The sequence below is a fragment of the Eulemur rufifrons genome, chromosome 2, assembly GCF_041146395.1.
Source record: "Eulemur rufifrons isolate Redbay chromosome 2, OSU_ERuf_1, whole genome shotgun sequence".
NCBI classification, from domain to species: domain Eukaryota; kingdom Metazoa; phylum Chordata; class Mammalia; order Primates; family Lemuridae; genus Eulemur; species Eulemur rufifrons.
Genome location: NC_090984.1, coordinates 123,568,965 through 123,590,735, shown reverse-complemented (window position 1 = coordinate 123,590,735; position 21,771 = coordinate 123,568,965). Strand labels below are relative to the sequence as shown.

Below are 21,771 nucleotides of genomic sequence, written 5' to 3'. Positions count from 1 at the left end.
CCACCCGCCTCGGCCTCCCAGAGTGCTAGGATTACAGGCGTGAGCCACCGCGCCCGGCCTGAATATTAATTAAGATGCTCAGCAGAAGGAAACAGGTTGTCTGCTAAATATAGCCTCGTGGCTAAAATAATCCCTTGACATTGGAAAACAGGGAAAAACTAATGCTAAGATATGGGATGAACTGTCTGAGGAACAGTTTTAGAATGAGTCAAAAAGCTCAAGTGGCTATAATTAGGTAGTGTTCATGCAGAGTTTTAAAAGTGGAGCTCCAATATGCAGCGTGGTTCCATTTCACAAGCATCTCTTGAGCGTGCAATATATGCTAAGCTGCTGCCCCTATGCATGCTGGGCAGGCCAGGGGTGCTGGGTGAAGGTCCTCCCTGGAGGAGCTCACAGCCTGTTGTTTCTTACTTGTCTGTCCATGTAGGGCTTGAGTGGTCCAGCTAAGCTTGTGACAAGACCACGTAGCTGAACTCTAAGAGGGTTGACCCCTCTGCTGATGTTTGAGTGTATTTATCACAGGGAGAGAAGTTCCTTAACAATCTCTCTTTCTTTTTGAAGCAGCATTTCCTATTTCATTTATAATTAAAGGAAGAATATGGAATTATCCAGGCCAGTGTTTCTCAAAATGTGGTGACTGGTGCAACAGCAGCAGCACCTGGAATCTTGCTAGAGATGCAAATTCTTGACCTCCATCCTAGACTTACTGATTCAGAAACACGGGGAGTGGAGATCCTTGATCTTCCATCCTGGAGGCCGTCCCCTCTACCCCACCTCCAGGTATGCTTGGAACCAGAAGGGCAGGTGGGGCTCAAGTCCAGCAGCCCCTGCTCACCTGCTAAATGCATTCACCTGTTCACCTATTTCATACACTCTGCCCTGCAGGGGAGATAAAAGACAAGTGAAGGGTCAAGGAGCTTAGAACCTACCCGGGTAGAAAAAAACTAATGTGCAAAAGATAGGGACAGAAAGATAAATGTGACATGAGGGCAAGTCCCCAAATAAGGGGAAAGACCATAACAAGAGTAGAAGAGATAGATCAAATCCTGGTGGTCTGGAGAGATTAGATGTGGCTTCTCTGAGCCAGGAAAGATAGTACCACCAACAATCACATACCAGCAATAATCACCCCTTATTTTTTCAATTTTTTTTATTGAGATAAAATTCACATAACATAAAATTTACTGTTGTAACCATTTAACAGGTACAATCCAGTGGTTTTTAGTACACTCACAAAGCTGTGCGACCACCACCTCTATATAATTCCAGAACATTGTCATCATCCCCAGAAGAAACCCCAACCCTGTTTGCAGTCACTTCCCATTCCCCCATTGTCTCAACCCCTGGAAATCACTAATCTGCTTTCTCTCTATATAGATTTGCCTATTCTGGACATTTCCTATAAAGGGATTCATACAATATGTGACCTTTTGTGTCTGGCCTCTTTCACTTAGCATAAGGTTTTTGGGACTCAATAATGGGGTTTCATTTTGGGATGATGAAAATATTTTGGAACTAGATAGAAACGATAGTTGAACAACATTGTGAATGTACTAAATGCCACTCTTATAAAGGGTTAATTTTATGTTATGTGAGAGTTGCCTCAATGTTTTTTGGGGAGGGGGGACAGAGTCTCACTCTGTTGCCTGGGCTAGAGGGCCGTAGCGTCTGCCTAGCTCACAGCAACCTCAAACTCCTGGGCTCAAGCGATCCTCCTGCCTCAGCCTCCCGAGTAGCTGGGACTGCAGGCATGCACCACCATGCCCAGCTAATTTTTTTTACATATATTTTTAGTTGTCCAGCTAATTTCTTTCTATTTTTAGTAGAGATGGGGAGGGGGGTCTCACTCTTGCTCAGGCTGGTCTCGAACTCCTGAGCTCAAACAATCCACCCGCCTTGGCCTCCCAGAGTGCTAGGATTACAGGCATAAGCCACCGCACCTGGCCCTCAATTTTTTTTTTTTTTTTTAAGAGACACATTGCTTTGTGGGTTGCCCAGGCTGAAGTGCAGTGACTATTCACAGGTGCAATCGTTTGCACACTGCAGCCTCAAACTCCTGGGCTCAAGCAAGCCTCCTGTCTCAGCCTCCCAAGTGGCTGAGACTATAGGCACATGCCATTATGCCTGGCAATTTTTTTCAAAGAAGTGAAAAATTTCCCTGTAATCCTAACACTCTGGGAGGCCAAGGTGGGAGGATCGCTCAAGGTCAGGAGTTCGAGACCAGCCTTAGCAAGAGCGAGAGCCCCATCTCTACTAAAAATAGAAAGAAATTATATGGACAACTAAAAGTATATATAGAAAAAATTAGCTGGGCATGGTGGCACATACCTGTAGTCCCAGCTACTCGGGAGGCTGAGGCAGGAGGATTGCTTGAGCCCAGGAGTTTGAGGTTGCTGTGAGCTAGGCTGATCCACGGCACTCTAGCCCGGGCAACAGAGACTCTATCTCAAAAAATAATAAATAAATAAATAAATAAGTGAAAAATTTCAAAGTATACCCCCTTTGACTCAGCAGTTCCACTTTAGGAATTTTGCCTAAGGGTCCATGTAAGCATATAAGAAATGGTGTATTTACAGCATTGGTCACTGCAGCAATGTTTGAAAGATCAATTATAGACATCCTAGATGTCTATCAGTAGGGGACAAGTTAGAAAAGGGAGCTGCAGCTGGGTACGGTGGCTCACACCTGTAATCCTAGCACTTCGGAAGGTCAAGGGTGGGAGGATTGCTTGAGCCAAGGAGTTCAAGGCTGCTTTAAGTTATGGTCATGCCACTGCACTCCAGCCTGGGTGACAGAGGGAACTGTCTCTAAAAAAAACGAGGCAGGGGAGCTACAAGAATAAGTTATCTCTTATAACATAGGTTGACTACAGGGAGGGGATTTTTAGTGTTTTCTGTTTTTGTTATTTTTGAATCTTGAATCATGTGAATGTATTATATATTTTAAAATTATATGAAAAACATTATTTGAGGAAGAGGAAATAACCTTCTAAAGAAAAAAACATTGTGGGCACAAAGGTATGAGAAGAAGGGAAGGCAGAACGATGGTGTAGGCAAACAGTTAAGGCCTACCTGGATTCATCTTGTAAATGACAGGCACTTGAGGGGACTTGGCTTTACAAACCTTGACTGAGATAGGGACCCAAAGACCCCAGTGGGAGGTTAGCTTTGGAAGCATTAAGAGTTCATTTGTAGGGGAGAGGCCTTTGCAGCGCTTAGAGAAGAGAAAGCTTTCAGCCAGAGAAGGAAAGGTAAGTTTTCCGTATACAGTTCCTTGAATTGTATCTCTTTTGCAGTTTCTCTTTGAATTATAAGAGATCTTTTATATATTAAGGAAGTTTGCCCTTAGTCACATATATTACAATTTTCCACTTTTTATTTGTTCTTTGACATTTTTCTAGTGTCAAAAAGACAAAATCACAACAAACTTAGTTATAGAGTAAATTGGCTTTTATTATTGATTTGTCACAAATGGGTGCAGCCTCCATTATACAAAACAGAATGAGAGCTCCCATTGGGCAGTAGCAGAACAGTGGGGTTTGTAAGGTGGGAACAATAGAAAAAAAGTTAATTGGTTAATGTAAGGTTACATCAGGTTACTTTTCTTACTAAGGATAAAAGCAGAAGGGACCTTTCTATTACAATGACTCAAGTATACAGGAACCTCTTGTTTTCAGGAAAAACTGTTCTGTTTTGGGATCTATCCACATCCTTAAAGTTTCATTTTGATTACATGGCATTTAGCATGAGTGATTCCATTTTGGTTTAGTCTGGTCTGGGACCTAGCACAGGAGCTCAGTCCAAAACAATGACCTGCCATAATTTTTGTTTAATACTACTATTTTTTTTTTAACCAGAATGAAATTTAAAATTTCATGTTATGTTTCAATTTATGCCTGAATGGCTTCTTTATCTTACCACATAATATCCAGTGTCCATGCAAGCATGAAAAGGAAATATATATATAGACCTCTGTGTGCATTGGCACAGTGTTGTTGGAGAGTGATTTAATAGCAACCCACATTTAAATTGTAGATGCCTTTTAACCTATTGACTCCTACAGAAATAGTCACAGTCGTGCTTAAAGATATGCACAAGGATAGTTTCTGAAGTATTGTTTGTAATAGTAAAAAAAACGGGAAGCATCTATAGGGAAATGGTTACAAAATGAGGATACTCTTCAGCAATCGTCCTTGCTCAAAAAAAAAAATAAATAAATAAGTAAAGAGGATATACCATACCATGTAATATTCTGCAGCACTTAAAAAGCATAGAGTAGCTCCCCAGGCGAGGTGGAGAAGATAGGGAGGATCACTTGTGCCCAGGAGTTCCCGTCCAGCCTGGGCAACACAGCAAGACCCTGTCTTTCTTTTCTTTTTTTTAAGCATAGAGTAGCTCTATATGTGCTAATACTAAAAGATGACTGTGGTATAGTAAGTAAAAAAACACAAATTATTGAAGAATATCTGTAATTTTCAATTATAGGAAAATCTGAAATTCTGAAAAGATGCCACCCAACTATTGCCAGTCTCTTTTTCTGGGGAGGAAAGGGAGTGAGATGGACGGAAGAATTTTGAAGGGATTATTTCAAATTTTACACTATATTTTCCTTTTCTTTTTCTTTCTTCCTTTTTTAAAAAAATAAACACATTTTACTGATTTAATTTCAAAAAAATAAAAGAATACTCTGGTTTCACTTCAGATTGTATAAATCCACTAGAATGTAAGTTTCAAGAAGTCAGGGACCTTGTCTACACTGTTTTCTTTTATATCCCCAATGCCTGCAACAATGCCTGGTGCAAAATAACTGCTTGTTGAATTAAAAAGAAAAACTTACAAATTTACTGGGCAATCGCTATGAAGCAGACGTTAAACTGTAGGATGAGATTGCAAAGAACAGGTACCAGTTGACAATTCAGCGCTAAAGCTCTCACATGCTCAGTTAAAGCTCGAGACTACCTTCTGCACTTTGGGTTGCAAATCACTAAGTTCTCAGGACAGCCAGCCAGGCGAACGTCGCCTATTAGCGAAGGCGGGGAATTAAGGTACAGTATTTAAACTTCAAGCGGCGAGAGAAGTTGCTTAGCAACCCGGTTGAGGAGACCGGCTGCACTGCGCGTGCGTACATAGGCGGGGCTTTCTGCGCACGCTCAGGAGACTGCCTCGGGGCGTTCAGGGCCTGACGGTTGCTAGGGTGACAGAGACACAACATGGCGGCCGGATCCTAACGCTCTCCATCCAGGGACCACCGCGGAGGTCCTAGTGCCGGACCCCGCCTCAAGGAAGTGGAAGACAGGGGGTCATCCTTCCTGACTCTTTCTTTTCCTTCCAGTGTCGGCAAGGGGCTGTCGCCGGCTTCTGCATCCACGATGAAGAGTGAGTGGACCAGGGAGGGGCGGGGACGAGAGACAGAGTGGCGGGGGCTGGAGGGGTTCGGGGACCCTGAGGTGGCTGTGGGGCCCGAGGGGCGGGGCCGGTCGACAGCTGCTCGGCAGGCCGGGGAGAGGCGCAGCGTGTGGGCCCCCAAACCTCTTCGGCTGTGAGAAGTCGGCGTCCCCAGTGGGGAGCTCGAGGGGTTCGGGGCTGGTCTGGGAACTTTGGGGTCTCAGAGCGCCGACCCGAGTTCCCGAGTCCCGCCTAGCCCTGTTTTGGTTTTGGTACGTGGCTGTTATGTTGGAGTTTGAAAGTTGAGTATGATTTTTTTTTTTTTCTTTAAATGGTGGATTGAACCTGACATTCTTTTCTTGAACATTCGGCAGTAGTGCAATGAGCGCTTACAGTGTGGGTCCTTGCCTTTTAATGACATCGGTTTAGTGTACAATTGAGAGCAAAGCTGGGCTGTGTATTTTATTTTTTGGATCAAGCAATAGTGTTTTTGTAGGAACTATGTTTATAGAAACTTTGAAGCAACGTTTTAGTGAAATTAAAAGCTGTTAATTAGAAGTTGGGAAATGTAGTCCTGGAATATGTAACGGGTAAAAAAATTTACCTGTGGTTGGATTTGTGGATTATTAACAATCATAGTGCAGCCAACTAGATTTTTTTTTTTTTTACATTACTAAGCAAATATAATTATCGATTGTGGTTGTGAGCCCGAGGTGCAGAAAAATTCTGATCTCCTTTGCTGTGAAAAGATTAAATTATGTTAGGAGTAGTTATGTTAAATTTGCATTGTGTCCTAATTGTCATTTGATAATTAGCATATGCTGTAAATTGCATAACAGATATTTAAAATAATTCATCTCATTCACCCTTTACAAGGCATTTTTATTTTCTTTTGTTGGATATTGTTTGCATGTTTATCTTTTTCATTAATGCACTGCAAAGCATAGTTAGAATACATGGTCTACAAGAGGCTTACAGTTTTACTTGCAGTGTAGACTTAGTACAATATAGTACAACTTAGTACAATACTGTACATATTTTGTACTAATTCATTTTTTCCTCCCATCTGGTTTATTTTGAAAATTTTCAAATGTACAGGAAAGTTATAAGAATAGTACATTGAATATTTATAAATCCTTCACCTATATACACCATTTTGCCTTACTTTTTGTGCTCACTTTTGCTTTGGTGTTTTTACTCTCTCTAATTTATACATTTATTTTCATGGAACCTTTTGAGAGTTAGTTGTAGACATCATGACACTTCATCACTAGTAATTCAGCAAGTATCCGCTAGGAACAAGGACATTCTCCTATATAATCACAATACAAATAACATATTTAGGAAATTTAATGTTGATACAGTAGTTATCTAATATACAGTTTATATTTCAGTCTTTCCATTTATCCTGATAATGTCTGTTACAGGTGTTTTTATTTTTTCCAGGATCCCATCAAGAACCACAAATTGCATTTTTTTGTCATATCTCTTTGGTTATCTTTAATCTGGTACAATGCCCCTGCCTTTTGTGTCTTTCATAACAACGACATTTTAAAAGAATAGAGCCCAGGTGTTTTGCAGAATGTCTCTCAGTTTGGATTTGTTGATTGTTTCATCATGATTAGCTTTAGTTTAAATATTTTTGTCAGGAATATGTTAGAGGTGACGTTGTGTCTTCGTCAGTGTGTCCTTTCCATAGTGCCCAATGTCAGCTCATTGTGATTTTGGTGATGTCAGATTTGTTTGATCATTCCGTTTATCTACCTTTTCTTCTTAAACCCTTTGTATGCCCATACCTAGAGGCAACCTTTTTTTTTTTTTTTTTTTTTTTTGATGTGGTCTCGCTCTATCACCCAGGCTTGAGTGCGGTGGCACAGTATAGCTCACTGCAGCCTCAAACTTTTGCACTCAAGAGATCCTCCTGCCTCAGCCTCCAGAGTATCTGGGACTACAGGTGCATCTCACCATATCCAGCTAATTTTTTTCATTTTTTAGAGACAGGGTCTTACTATGTGAGGCAACTGTTCTTACCAATGTCCTATGTCTGTCTGTCTGTGTCTCTCTCTCTCTCTGTGTATATATATATATATATATATATATATATGTATTTATAAATGTGTTCCTGTCCCTCGCTGTTTAAAAGACTAAAGTTATATATACATATATAGAAGCATGTATATATGTATAAAATTTGCATTTATGATTTATGTCTTTTAAAGTTTTGTGTTTTTAAAATATATTAGGTATTATTTAATATGTTCTTTTAGGTGGTCATTTTGGTAGCTTTTTGGAGACAGAGTCTTGTTCTGTCATTCTGTCTAGAGTACAGTGGTGTCATCATAGCTCAGTGTAACCTCAAACTCCTGGGCTCAGGCAATCATCCTGCCTCAGCCTCCCAAGTAGCTGGGACTACAGGCATGCACCACCACACTTGGCTAATTTTTCTATTTTTTGTAGAGACAGGGTCTCATTCTTGCTCAGAGCTGGTCTCAAACTCAAGCTAAGCAATCCTCCTGCCTCGGCCTCCCAGAGTGCTAGGATTACAGGTGTGAGCCACCGCGCCCAGCCAGTAATGACATCTTTTTTCTCCCTTTCTTCCTTCTACCTGAAGATCCATCCTAAGAATTAGTGTAACCTTTTATCCCCGTTTTAAGTCTTGATCATTAATTAAATGCTTTACAAATAGTTAACAGTAGAGACAATATTCCTGAATAGGAAATCACAGAGGTAGAGTCAAGGAAGTAGAATGAACAGGAGAGGTGAGTAATGGTGAAATTGGATCCATAGCTTGGGATCAGAGTGGGGCCGGGAATGCTAGCTAGATTATCATGGGGGTCTTTATTTTAGGATTTTCTAGATATATTTTCTTATTTGTTTTCTAGGCAATGCCTACATGTTTAGGGTTGTATTATCATTCTGTAGAGTATCCCTGTCCTCCTTTTTATTTTGCATCATTTGCAATAGTAGGGAGCAAGGAGTAACACAGTGTAGTTGTTAAGAGCATGGGCCTGGGAGCCAGGCAGACATGATGGCAGCTTCAGGCAAGTTACTGACCTTTTTTCCTTATGCTAGTTTTCTTTGTTGTTCCAGTTACCTATTATTGCTACATAACAAATAACTAGAATTTAGTAACTTAAAATAACAACAATCAATCCCTTTCATGGTTCTTTGGGTTGCCCAGACTCAACTAGGCTGGTCCTACTTGGAGCTTCTCATGAATTTGCAGTCAAATGGTAACTAGACCTACAGTCATCCTAAAAGTTTCTTCATTCACATGTCTGGCAGTTGATGCAGGCTGTCCACTGGTAACTCAGCTTGGGCTGTCAGCTGGAACACTACATGAGGTCTCTCAGTGTGGTTTGGGCTTCCTCACAACATGGCAGTTGGGTTCTGAAAGTGGGCATCCCAAGAGTATGAGGTAGAAGCTATTAATATGTTACCTTTTCTGACTTAGCCTCAGAAGTGGCATAGTGTCACTTCTATGGTCTTCCAAATTCAAGGGAAGGGAAATAGATCCCACTTGTTTTGTTGTTCAGAGATTAGGTCTCACTCTGTCATCCAGGCATGAGTGCAGTGGTGCAATCGTAGCTCACTGCAGCCTCAAACTCCTGGGCTCAAGCAATCCTCCTGCCTCAGCCTCCTGAGTAACTGGGACTACAGGCGCACAGATTTCACCTCTTATTGGAGCAGTGTCAAAGACTCATTATAAAATGAGCCTGTGGGATGGGATATCTAGAGGTTGCTATCTTTGGAAAACAAAATCTTCCACACTCATCTTTAAAAAGGGATAATAATACCTATCTTACAGGATTATTTCAAAGGTTAAATGAGATAATCTATGTAATGCTCATAGCATAGTGTCTGTTACATGGTAAATTGTGAATTTATTATTATTTGCTTTCCTGGTGGATAGAAGGCAGAGATATAAAAAGGGCAAGAATGAAAACCTTGGTCAGATCCTTACTTTGAAAAGTTTTGCCTTTAATCTAATTGGAGAACCAACTTTTTTCCTATCTGAACTTTTTAATGGATTATTCAAAGTATACCTATAAAAAGAGAAAAAAATTTCATATTCTGAAGGTGGTAACAGTTTGCTGTTATATCACAGAGAGAATTAAAAAAAATTATCTGTTGCAGTTGGAGTGAGGTTTAAGCTTTGTCTTTCTTAAATGTCAGTGTTTTCATAGAATCAAGGTTGCACAGTACCTCAAATCCTTTTTCATCCTCTCCTTCTTAGTGTGCCTGTCACCTTTTGTTTTTATAAATAGATGCATCAATTAGCAACTTTTTCTCTAGAAATTAAAACAAAATGAAGTAAAAGTAATACTGGCTTTGTGATAAATTCAAACAGTAGAAGATTTTAAGTTAGTCTGAGGACCCTCCCCTACCTGGCACAGTCAATCCTGGTTAACATTTTCTTAGATGTACATCCATAAATTTTCTATGTATATTTTCTCTGTGTGTGTATATGTATGTGTGTGTGTGTGTGTGTGTGTGTATATATATATGTATAGTGAGAGTGCTAGGATTACAGATGTGAGCCACCGTGCCCAGCCATAGAATAGTCTTAATACTAAAGAGAGAGATTAAGTATGAAATGTCCAATTTCCTTAAGTACTAAGTTTGACAGTTGGTATCTCTGACATTTCACTGACACTTCTTATTTTATGTTTATTGTGAAGATACATCCTCAGTCTTTCAAACACATATTTTGGCTTATGATTATCTTTCAAATTTTTTAGAGTGATTTTTGTGAAACCATGGATAAGTAAAAAATTCGTGTTATTTTCAAATATGAGTTCTGTTGTGGAACCAATGCAGCGCAGACAGCTCAAACGAAATATCAACGAAGTGTTTGGGAAGGATGTGGCTGATGAACACACAGTACGTTGATGGTTTCAGAAGTTCTGTTCTGGTGATTTTAATCTCAAAAATGAGCCACGTGGGCAACCTGATACCAAGGTGGATAAAGATGAGCTGAAAGCTGTAGTGGAAGCGAATCCATGTCAACCTACACGTGAATTAGCAGCAAGGTTTAACATTACTATTCCAACAAAATTGGACCATTTGAAACAAATTGGCAAGGTAGAGAAGCTGGATAGATGGGTACCACATGAATTAAACGAGTGTCAGCAGAGAAATTTTCTCGAAGCTTGCCTTTCTCTGCTGTCACGACATAAAACGAATGATTTCTACACCGTATTGTTATGTGTGATGAAAAATGGATTCTTTTTGACAATCACAAGTGTTCACAATGGTTGGATAAAGATGAAGTATTAAAACACACACAGTCCAACACCGACTATTCATCAAAAAAAGCTAATGGTGTCTGGTGGTCCAGCGCTGGTATTATCCACTACAGCTTCATGAAGCCTGGTCAATCAATTACAGTGGATGTGTACTGCAACCAATTAAATGAAATGATGAGGATGCTTGCGATTAAGCAGATTGGTCAATAGAGACAGGCCAATCCTCTTGCAAGACAATGCTCAACTACATGTCACACAAATAACGATGCTCAAACTACAGCAACTGGACTTGGACACTCTCTGTCATTCACTGTATTCACCAGACTTTGCACCAACTGACTACCACTTCTTCCAGACTTTGGACCACTTCTTGCAAGGAAAAATATTCAATTCTCAACAAGCTGTGGAAAACGCCTTTCATGATTTCACCGCCACTCGCTCTCCAGGCTTCTTCACTGCTGGCATAAACAAACTAACGTTAAGATGGCAAAACTGTCGAAAGTTTAGGTGTACACTTTAATTAATTTTACTGCTTCTTGTTTGAGGTAAAATAAACTAAACTTTTGATTCGGAATTGGACATTTCATATTTAATGACTGTGTGTGTGTGTGTGTTACACACACATCTATTTTATATATTTTCTCTGTGCATGTATATGTATATGTATATGAATATGTGGTTGTTTCTTAAATACCCCAAACTAAATGGAATTATATTAAATATATTGTATTATAACTTGCTTGTACATTGTATTATAACCCTTGCTAGGATGATGCTTTAGTGAGGATGTTTGGATGTAGATCTTTGAATAATTCTTAAGGTTTATCAGTGGCATACATTCCTAGAAGTGGACTTACTGGGTTAATGGGTGTAATTTAAATTAATAAATTTTATGCATTTTAAAATAATTTTATGTCCTTTTGTGTTTTCATGATGCTTAGAAATTCAGGTCATGATTTTCCTCACTATACCAAGTACTTAATTGGGTACAACTCTCTTCATTGAAGATTCCTAACCTTGTTTTATTAATTTGGCTTGAACTACTTAATCTCTCCAAGAGAATGGAAATTAGAAAAAAGCAGAATTCTTTTTCCTTGCAAACTCTAGTTGTACTTAGCAATTAACCTCCCCCAATTCTTTTCATCCATCTGCTGGTGAAGCCACATAGCTCTGATGCGTATCACTATCCTTGGTTAAGAACTTTACAAGCAACACATGAATAAAAATGTTTGGACTTGAACGTGACAAGTTTTGCATTTCACAAAAAGTGAATTTGACCTCCACTTGCACGTGTTAAATGAGGCTTGAATTCCACTTAAACAAACTAGGCTTGGTTTTTTTTGTTGTTGTTGTCTTTTTTTTTTTTTTTTTTGAGACAGAGTCTTGCTCTGTTGCCCGGGCTAGAGTGCTGTGGTGTCAGCCTAGCTCACAGCAACTCAAACTCCTGGGCTCAAGCGATCCTTCTACCTCAGCCTCCTGAGTAGCTGGGACTACAGGTGTGTGCCACCATGCCTGGCTAATTTTTTTCTATATATTTTTAGTTGTCCAGATAATTTCCTTCTGTTTTTTTAGTAGAGACGGGGGTCTCACTCTTGCTCATACTGGTCTCGAACTCCCAAGCTCAAACAATCCGCCCGCCTTGGCCTCCCAGAGTGCTAGGATTACAGATGAGAGCCACCGCGCCCAGCCATAGAATAGTCTTAATACTAAAATAATATTATTCCATTGTCCTAAGGTTTTTAAAAAAAATTTTTGTTTTGAGACAGAGTTGTACTCTGTTGCCCAGACTGGAGTAAGTGGCACGATCGTAAATCACTGCAACCTCGAACTCCAGAGCTCTATCGATCCTCCTATCTCAGCCTCCTCAGCTGGCACTGCAGGTGCATGCCACTGTGCCTGGCTAATTTTTAAATTTTTTGTAGAGATGGGGTCTTGCTATGTTGCCTTGGCTGGTCTTAAACTCCTGGCCTCCTGTCTTGGCCTCCCACAGTGCTGGGATTGCAGTTGTTGGCCACTGTATGTGGTCCTTTTGTTGTTTTTGTTGTTATTTATGGTGTTTTTTTCCACCTCTGTTTTGGTGTAATGCATTTTATCTCCAACTTTTATAAGTTGCCAAGACTAAGTAATATTAGTGTTACTGTCAGCCCTTCCCAGAGGTGTTTCATTCTGGACAAGGAAGCCAACTGGGAAATAGGATGGAAACCTGTTTTGGAAAATCAATAGAGGCTCTCTTTTGGAGAAAAGGCATCTGTCTTCCTGTTGGGGGACTGTTGAGGAAGTGACCTCTATCCTTTGGTTCTCATTTAAGAGAATTGTTTTAGTCTGTTTCAGTTGTAAGGACCAGGGAGTCTCACTATACCTCACAGTATGGAGGTACTATAACAGTTGATTAAGGGGGGGCTTGAGAATTGGAAAACTCAAGTACAGGAAGGAATTGGTCATCTTAGGAACTAGAGCAGTATTGAAAGCAGTTCATTTGGACCTCAGCAATAGGGATTTGTAAACACAAGTGTTCTGCTGTTAATAGGATTTCTCAGTCTGTTTTTCTTTGTGCCTTTCCCTGAATATAATGTTTACTGTGTATCTTTTCTGTTCCTCACACTTTTTGCTTATTCCTAACTCAGGCTTTTTTTTCTAATTTTTTATTGGAGTATAACATAATACATAAAACTGCATAAATTATATTTACGTGTACAGCTTGGTGAATTTTCACAAAGTAAGCATGTCCATGTAACCTACTTCCAGATCAAGAAGCAGAGTATGACCAGTAGAATGTTCCCTTGGGCCCGTTCCAGTCACCTCGCTCCCCAAGGGCAACTGTATTCTGATTTGTCTGTTTTGACAGCTTTATTGAGATATAATATACATACTATAATATAAAGTTAACCAATTTATGTATTTATTTTGTTTGGTTTTTAAATTTTTATTTGAATAGATTTAGGAAATACAAGTGGTTTTTTGATACATGGTTGAAGTGTATAATGGTGAAGTCAGGGCTTTGAGTATACTTATCACCCGAATAGTGTATATTGTATACCATAGTAATTTTTGATCCCTTGCTCCCCTTCACCCTCCCTCCTTATGAGTCTCCAGAGTCCATTATTCACTCTGTATGACCATGTATACCCATTATTTAGCTCCCACTTACTAAGTCAGTACATGTAGTATTTGTTTTTCCATTTCTGAGATACTTCATTTAGGATAATGGCTTCTGGTTCCATCCAAGTGGTTGCAAAAGACATTATTTCATTCTTTTTTATGGCTGAGTAGTATTCCATGGTGTGTATATACCATATTTTCTTTATCCACTCATCAGTTGATGTGCACTTAGGTTGATAACATATCTTTGCAATTGTGAATTATGCTGAGATAAACATACGAGGGCATGTACCTTTTTGAAATAACTTCTTTTCCTTTGGGTAGTCTTGCTCTGTTGCCCGGGCTACAGTGAGTGCCGTGGCGTCAGTCTAGCTCACAGCAACCTCAAACTCCTGGGCTTAAGCGATCCTACTGCCTCAGCCTCCCGAGTAGCTGGGACTACAGGCATGCGCCACCATGCCCGGCTAATTTTTTGTATATATATATTTTAGTTGTCCATATAATTTCTTTCTATTTTTAGTAGAGACGGGGTCTCGCTCTTGCTCAGGCTGGTCTCGAACTCCTGACCTCGAGCGATCCACCCGCCTCGGCCTCCCAGAGTGCTAGGATTACAGGCGTGAGCCACCGCGCCCGGCCTCTTTTCTTTTCTTTTCTTTATTTCTTCCTTTTGTGTGTGTGTGTGCGTGTGTATGTGTGTTTGTGTCCTTTTCTGGCTTTGGTATCAGAGTGATATTCACCTCTTAGAATGAGTCAGGGAGGATTCCCTTCTCTTCAATGTTATGGAACAGTTACAGTAGCGTAGGTACCAGTTCTTTGTAGGTCTGGTAGAATTTAGCTGTGAATCCATCTAGTCCTGGGATATTGGGGGGATGAGCTTTTTTACTACTGATTCAATCTCACTACTCATTATTCGTCTGTTTGGGATTTCTGTTTCTTCCTGATTCAAGCTTAGAAGGTTGTGAAGTTCATCCATTTCAGTGTTTTTGGTTTCCAGTATATATCATTCAGTGGTTCTTAAGGCTATTTATTAAGTCTTATAACTATCACCACAATCTAATGTTTAAACATTTTCATCATCCCAGAAAGAAACCTGTTAACCATTAGCAGTTATTCTCCATTTATCCCACACTCCACCATGTGGAGTCAATCCTAGGCAAGCACTAATCTATTTTCTGTCTCTATGAATTTGCTTGTTTTGGACATTCCATATAAGTGGAATCATATAATATGTGGCATTTTGTGCCTGACTTATTTCACTTAGCATAATGTTTACAAGCTTCATCCAGGTTATAGCATGTTGTCAGTACTTCATTCCTTTTCATGGCTGAATAATATTCAATTGTATTGATAGACCACATTTTGTTTATCCATTCATCCATTGATGGACATTTGTGTTGTCTCCACCTTTTGGGTATTATGAATAATGCTACTGTGAACATTCATGTACAGGTTTTTGTTGGACATATGTTTTCATTTCTCTTGGGTATATATGTAGGAGTAGAATTGCTGAGTGACATGGTAACTCTGTTTAACATCTTGAAGAACTGCCAAACTGTTTTCCACACTGGCTATACCATTTTATATTCCCACCAGCAATGTATGAGGGCTCAATTTCTCTACATCCTCACCAACACTTGTTATTATCTCTCTTTTATTCTAGTCTTTCTAGGGAGTGTGTAGTGGTATCTCATCATTGTTTTGATTTGCATTTCCGTAATGACTAATGATCTTGAGCATCTTTTCATGGCTATTGGCCATTTTTATGTCTTCTTTGGAGAAATGACTATCAAATCCTTTGCCCACCTTTTAACTGGTTATTTGTCTTTGTATTATTGAGTTATAAGACTTGCCCATTTATGGCCCCTTTAATCTCTCCCTATCTCATAACTTTTAGCTTTTGTTCCCATTGTTCACAGCTTAACTCTCCACAAACTTATGAATTCATGTTCCTGTAAGAACTTGGGATCCACTTTTCTGCCCATGTGGGTGGAGCCTCCTCAGCTTGACCACCATACTGGTTGCTGCTTGCTCTTCTTGCCCAGTCAATTGTGGCTACAAAAGGGTGGGAACAGAACATGGCTGCTCAGGCACATGATTGACATGCCTAGTACTAGAATAAAAGTGAAAAGAAGTAAAATATGTTAAAGTAAAACATAGCACAATAAAGTGAAGGCAAGTTAAATAGTTTAAAATTCTGCTACAATAAAAAAATGAGTTGGGATCCAGCAGGGATTTGGATTGTAAACCATAACAGCCAGTAGATAATAGATCTTCTGCCCAGTCAAGGGGAAATTCCTAGGGAACACCATCCATCCCTGCTGGCCAGGCTCAGGCTGGGCCCTGGCCTCAGAAAAATACCTGATGTTCCTGTGCAGGAGGAGCAAGTTGCATATCTGTTTAGGTAAGATACTCTTTTGGATGAAACCCAAACAAAAGCTCAAGTAAAGGCCTGATGTGTAAAAGTTATTGGCTTGCTGCTTTGTTTACACAGGGGCCTTAGGTCTGTGCAAAACCTTGTCTATTTATTCCTCTCCCCTTGCCACAGGTGCTAGTGCATCCATGAAACAGTAACAGGCTAATTTAGTAACTTGCCAGTAGGATGAAATATAAACATGTTCAGAGAAATTGTGTGTAGATTGAATTTTTGTAGATAAGGTCACTGAATGTTTATTGAATAGCTGATTTTTTAATGTGAAATCTTGCAAGTATGAATTACTCTTCTCAAAAGTCTGTCAATCTATTTTTGTTTTATAAATTATGACTTTATATACTTACAGATATTATTAAATAGTTAAGATAATGCTCAGTAAATGTTATAATGGGTAAACTCCCCAAATATCAGGGCTTTTTTTTTTTTTTAAAGAGACAGGGTCTTACTCTGTCACCCAGGCTGGAGTACAGTGACACACTGCATAGCTCACTGTAGCCTTGAAAAGCAATCCTGCTGCCTTAGCCTGTTGAATAGCTGGCACTACAGGTGTGCACTATCATGCCTGGCTAATTTTTCTTATTTTTTTGTAGAGATGAGTGTCTGGCCTTGAAGTCCTGGCCTCGATTAATACTCCCACCTAGGCCTTCCAAAGTGCTGGGATTACAGGTATGAGCCACCATGCCCAGCCTATCAGGGACTTTACACGAGAAAAGTATTTTTCTTGTTCATGTAAAGTGCTATGTGGGCATTCCTGGTTGGAAATCTTTCCTGGGTTACTTTTCCTGGCTCCCAGGTCTCCTAGGAGTCTTCCAGCTAGTTGAAAGAGGGTATGAATATAGAGGATCATGTATAGGAGGTTTTGTTTTTCCTTTTTTGTTTTTATTATGGAAAATTTCAGGCATGGCAGAAGTATAGAAAACAGTATAGTGAACCCTCATGTGAATCCGTCCCCTAGTTTCAACAATTATTAACATTTTGCTATTTTCGACATCATTTTTTTCTAGAGTATTTTCTTTAGTTTTTATTGTTGTTTTTAAATCAAATAATGCTCTTATAAAAAAATAACATTATGGGTTGGGTGTGGTGGCTCACACCTCTAATCCAAGCACTTTGGGAGGGCAGGAGGATTGCTTGAGCCCCAGGAGTTTGAGGCTGCAGTGAGATATGATCATACCACTGCACTCCAGCCTGGTTGACAGAGTGAGACCCTGTCTCAAAAAAAAAAAAAAAAAAAAAATTATGGAAAATGTCTAACTTAGAAAATGGAACACCTGTAACCTTACCCCTCAGAGAGAGCCAGTGTTAATTGTGTGCCTGTGTGCATGTGTGTGTGTGTTTGTATGGTTTTTATGGACATTATTTTTTAAGGATTTGTGTCTTTTCTAAAATATTTACAGTATATTCTATTATATGGATAAACCATACTTAATTAAGCCAGTTCCCTTCTGAGGGGTATTTAGGTTATCAGTTTTACCCTATTAAATAATGGCATACTAACATCCTCCTATCATATATACTTGAGCAAGTTTATTTTATATGGTAAGTTCTAGAATTGGAATTGCTGGGTGAAAGAGTATTCACATCTCAAAGATTTAATAGGTATTGTCAAATCTCCCTCTAAAAGGGCTATACCAATTTATACTTTCAGCAATAGTGAATGGGAATGTGCAGGGGTGTTTTAAAATAAATCCCAAACATCATATCATTTCACCTGGAAATAGTTCAGTATTTCTTGCTAACAGATAAGGATGTTTTTCATATTTTGACATAACCATTATCACTTCTAAAAAATTAATACCTTTTTACTGATGATGTGTTCAAATCAGAATTCAGATAGGGTGTTCAAAATGTGCATATAGAAAAGAGTGCTGAAGAGAATGCCCTCCTTCAGCGCTGCACACTTTTTAAAGCCTGTGAGCTGGGCGTGGTGACACACGCCTGTAGTCCCACCTACTCCGGAGGCTGAGATGGGAGGATCACTTGAGCCCAGGAGTTCAAGGCCAGCTTAGGCAACATAGTGAGACACCCCCCCCCCCCCAAACTCTTAAATTAAAAAAAAAAAAAAAAAAGCCTGCTTTGTGCTGATGCAAATTTGGGGCCTGAAGGTGAAGGGGTTTTTTAGTCCAGGCTTGTTTTTGCAGCACTATAAGTGATGTTTAAAGATTTCTGATTTGTTTGCTTCTGGGCAGTTCCACAATCAAGGTTCTCTTTTAGACATAGCTCTCAAGCCTGCTTTAGTTTTTTTGTGATCTTGCTCTTATGCTTCTGGTTCTCAATTTATAGGTGCTTCCTTGAAGCTCTCTGAAACAAATACCTGGAGGGAGAAGGGGTAGTGACTTCCCGTGATCTTTGCTGCAAGGCTGACCATTTGTTCAACTGAGAAGTCTTACAGACTGCTCTCTGCCAAGGATTTTTGTAGTCTTAATCTCCTGTTATTTGGGTTGTAGAAACTTCCAACCCATTGAGACTTTTGCTGTCTGGACTTTACTTCTTTCATTTCTGTTTGAAAAGTAGCAATTCTTGCCTGTGCTTTTCTCTGTCTTGAAGTATCTTTGCTAAGGCAGTCATTAGTGTTCAACACAGTCCATCACTCTGTTCCCACCACTTTCCCTAGGACAGCAGGCTCAGTGGACACTTGATCCATGAGAGGCTACAGTTACTGCAGGCAGTCACTCATCAGGGGCAATATTTTGTCCTGATGTACCAGGCTCTCTGGCATTCCAGCTGGTTCTCTGCCACCTAATGGCCAAGCCAAAGCCACATATTGTAGGTTTTTGTTCATACTTCAATGTATTCATTTGGTGTCAGTTGGGTTTTGGTCAGGAAAACAGAAACTACACTAGGTATTTCAAGGAGGAAGTCATTTAACATAGTGAATTAGAGGCTTACAAAATGAATATCAGGGGTGATGGTGGTGGCAGCATAGCCAGGGAAAGCTGCTGTTAGCTTTCAGAAAGTTAAGAAATACAAGAATTACAGGAACTGCTGCAGATCAGCTGGGTCTCTGTAGGACCAGGGAGGGTGAATTTCAGGAGAATGCTCAGAAACTGGTGATACAATGTGACATCTATGCAATGCAAAGCCCATGCTCCTGCCCTCTCCTGCTAGAATAATGCTGGTCTCCGCTGCTCTTCTGCTTTCTGAATCCTGTGGAGTAACTGAGCCTCTCATTGTTGGCCAAGATTTGGGTAATGTGGTTCCCACTGTACCAAGGAGGGCATAGAGCAGGAGGAAACGGTGCTTTGTTGCCAACGTACAACCCAGCTTCTCCTAAAGTGAGGGGAACACTAAACCTTACAAAAACTAGGAGAAACAGTTCTCAAAATATTGCTGTTAAACTATCTTACAAATAAAAAGTTTGCCGTCTAGAAGTGAATACAAAATATATGCATAAATAAAATTTTGTTTTTATAATTTTTGAATTTATAGACTACAAAACAATTGGCAAAATAGGAGAGGGAACGTTTTCTGAAGTTATGAAGATGCAGAGCCTGAGAGATGGAAACTACTATGCATGTAAACAAATGAAACAGCGCTTTGAAAGGTAGGCAGAGACGTATTTAAGACTTAATACACCGAGGTGAGCGGATCATTTGAGCTCAGGAGTTCGAGACCAGCCTGAGCAAGAGCGAGACCCCATCTCTACTAAAAATAGAAAGAAATTATATGGACAGCTAAAAATATATATGGAAAAAATTAGCCGGGCATGGTGGTGCATGCCTGTAGTCCCAGCTACTCGGGAGGCTGAGACAGGAGGATCGCTTGAGCTCAGGAGTTTGAGGTTGCTGTGAGCTAGGCTGACGCCACGGCACTCACTCTAGCCTGGGTAACAGAGTGAGACTCTGTCTCAAAAAAAAAAAAAAAAAAAAAAAGACTTAATACAGATACAGGTTTAAATCAATAAGGGCAACTTAATATTAATGGGAAAATTTTATTCATTTCATAATATGTAAAACATAATCAAATTTCTTTGGGTAGTGAGGATTATGCACTAATGTTTATCCTACTGGAGTTTACTCACATCCAGGTTTACTGTGATATCAATGATAGATGGCCACAGAAAATTTAAGTTACAAAGTATGCCTCACTTTAAAGTCTTTGTATTCCTAACAGGTGTGTGTGTGTCCATGAGTTGGACTTCTATAAATGAAACCTTAGAATGTATTAGAGGTCCTTACAATTTAATTAATTGTGAGTTAATTAGTATATTGATATGCTGAAAAATCACTTTCAGGTGGAGATGGAGAAATGTATTCCATGGGCGTGATCAGGAGTGCTGTTTACGGAGAGTGGAACTGTAGTTCTTGATCACTCCCTTGGAGGACTGCTGTGGCTTTTTCCTCAGAGCAGCCTCTTAAAGTCTGGGAGTTTGTCAGCTTCTTAGCATATATCCCACTAGTGAGTCAAAAACCAGATGTGATTAGGAAACTCTGTCAGAATAATGAAGTAAATACTGTCTTCATTATAACTATTAAACTTTAAAATGAAGAGGATTGAAGCTCAGCTTTCTCTTTTCTTTTGTTTTCCTTTTTTTAATATCAAAGGAATTGAAGCCTCTATATAGCCAAAGTAATTTTTTAAAAAACATAGTATTATAATTTTCCCATATTGATGCAGAGCCTTCTGAAGTGTTTTGGGGTATAAACCTTGATTTCAAACTTTTAATATAAAAAATTGTTTCTCAGATCAAAGAAAAGAAATATAAAACAATTAATCATGTCAAAGGGTATTGAGAACAGTGATTTCATCGTCATGATATCCAGACAGAGTAGTTATCACACCTGTTTTTCAATGAGGAGAGGTGCTTAGAGATGTGAAGGAATTTGACAATTGTTGCTGGAGATCACTGGGTGAGCAGAGCCAAATTTGGATCCAGATTCTACTACACAAAATCCTCATTTTTCACTGCCCAAAGCATGTGGCAGTTTCTACTACCAAGACTCTGAAGCCACTGGGCCTTCTGTGCTTCTTCATCCAGAACTGCTTCCTCTACGTATTCCACATTTTCTGTGTCTCTTTATCTTCCTCCCCCCCACACCATCTTTATCTTTAAACTACTCATGAGAGAGAATTTGATGCACCATGTACTGATTATCCTGTTTCTAAAGAGCAGACTTCCCTAAATAGCTACCTTTGAGAAATCCACTACAAACCCAAAGTTGCCAGTATAGGACTTTGAGCAGCAGGATGCAATGCATTTGCACCTTAGGAGATGATCAGAATCCTTGTCAGATGATCACTGTCAGGTTCAGAGGTAGATATAAGTACATACATCAATAAGACATGCCAGCTATTATTTTGGTGAAGGACTAAATATAAAAAGTAGACTGGACAAATAGCCCACAGACTTCAGGCACTTTGGAGATTGTTGCTTCGTTAGAATAATGCATGGTCACATTCACTCTGTTCAATCTGCTGTCAAGGAGAGGTTGCATCACACATGAGTCACTTGGTCACAGAAGTGTCTTCAGGAAGGTAGAGATATCTGTAACATTTTGGAGAGGTATCTATCAAAGAAAATTAGGATCTTCTAAGGAGCAGTTCTTTGGAGGATGGAGAACACTCGATTTATCTAGAGAAGTTCGTTCTCATACCTCCTTAGTTCCTT

At 39.6% G+C, this 21,771-nt stretch overlaps 1 protein-coding gene across 1 annotated transcript in view; it reads left to right on the top strand.

Moving 5' to 3' along the window:
- Positions 1–5,173: 5,173 nt before the first annotated feature.
- The window catches only part of MOK (MOK protein kinase), a 48,672-nt gene continuing 32,074 nt past the window's right edge, over positions 5,174–21,771 (top strand). Inside the window, exons 1-2 of the mRNA XM_069465313.1 lie at positions 5,174–5,375; positions 19,593–19,707. Coding sequence (XP_069321414.1) covers positions 5,369–5,375; positions 19,593–19,707 — 122 coding nt within the window. The 5' untranslated portion in view covers positions 5,174–5,368. The remainder of the gene's footprint in view (positions 5,376–19,592; positions 19,708–21,771) is intronic.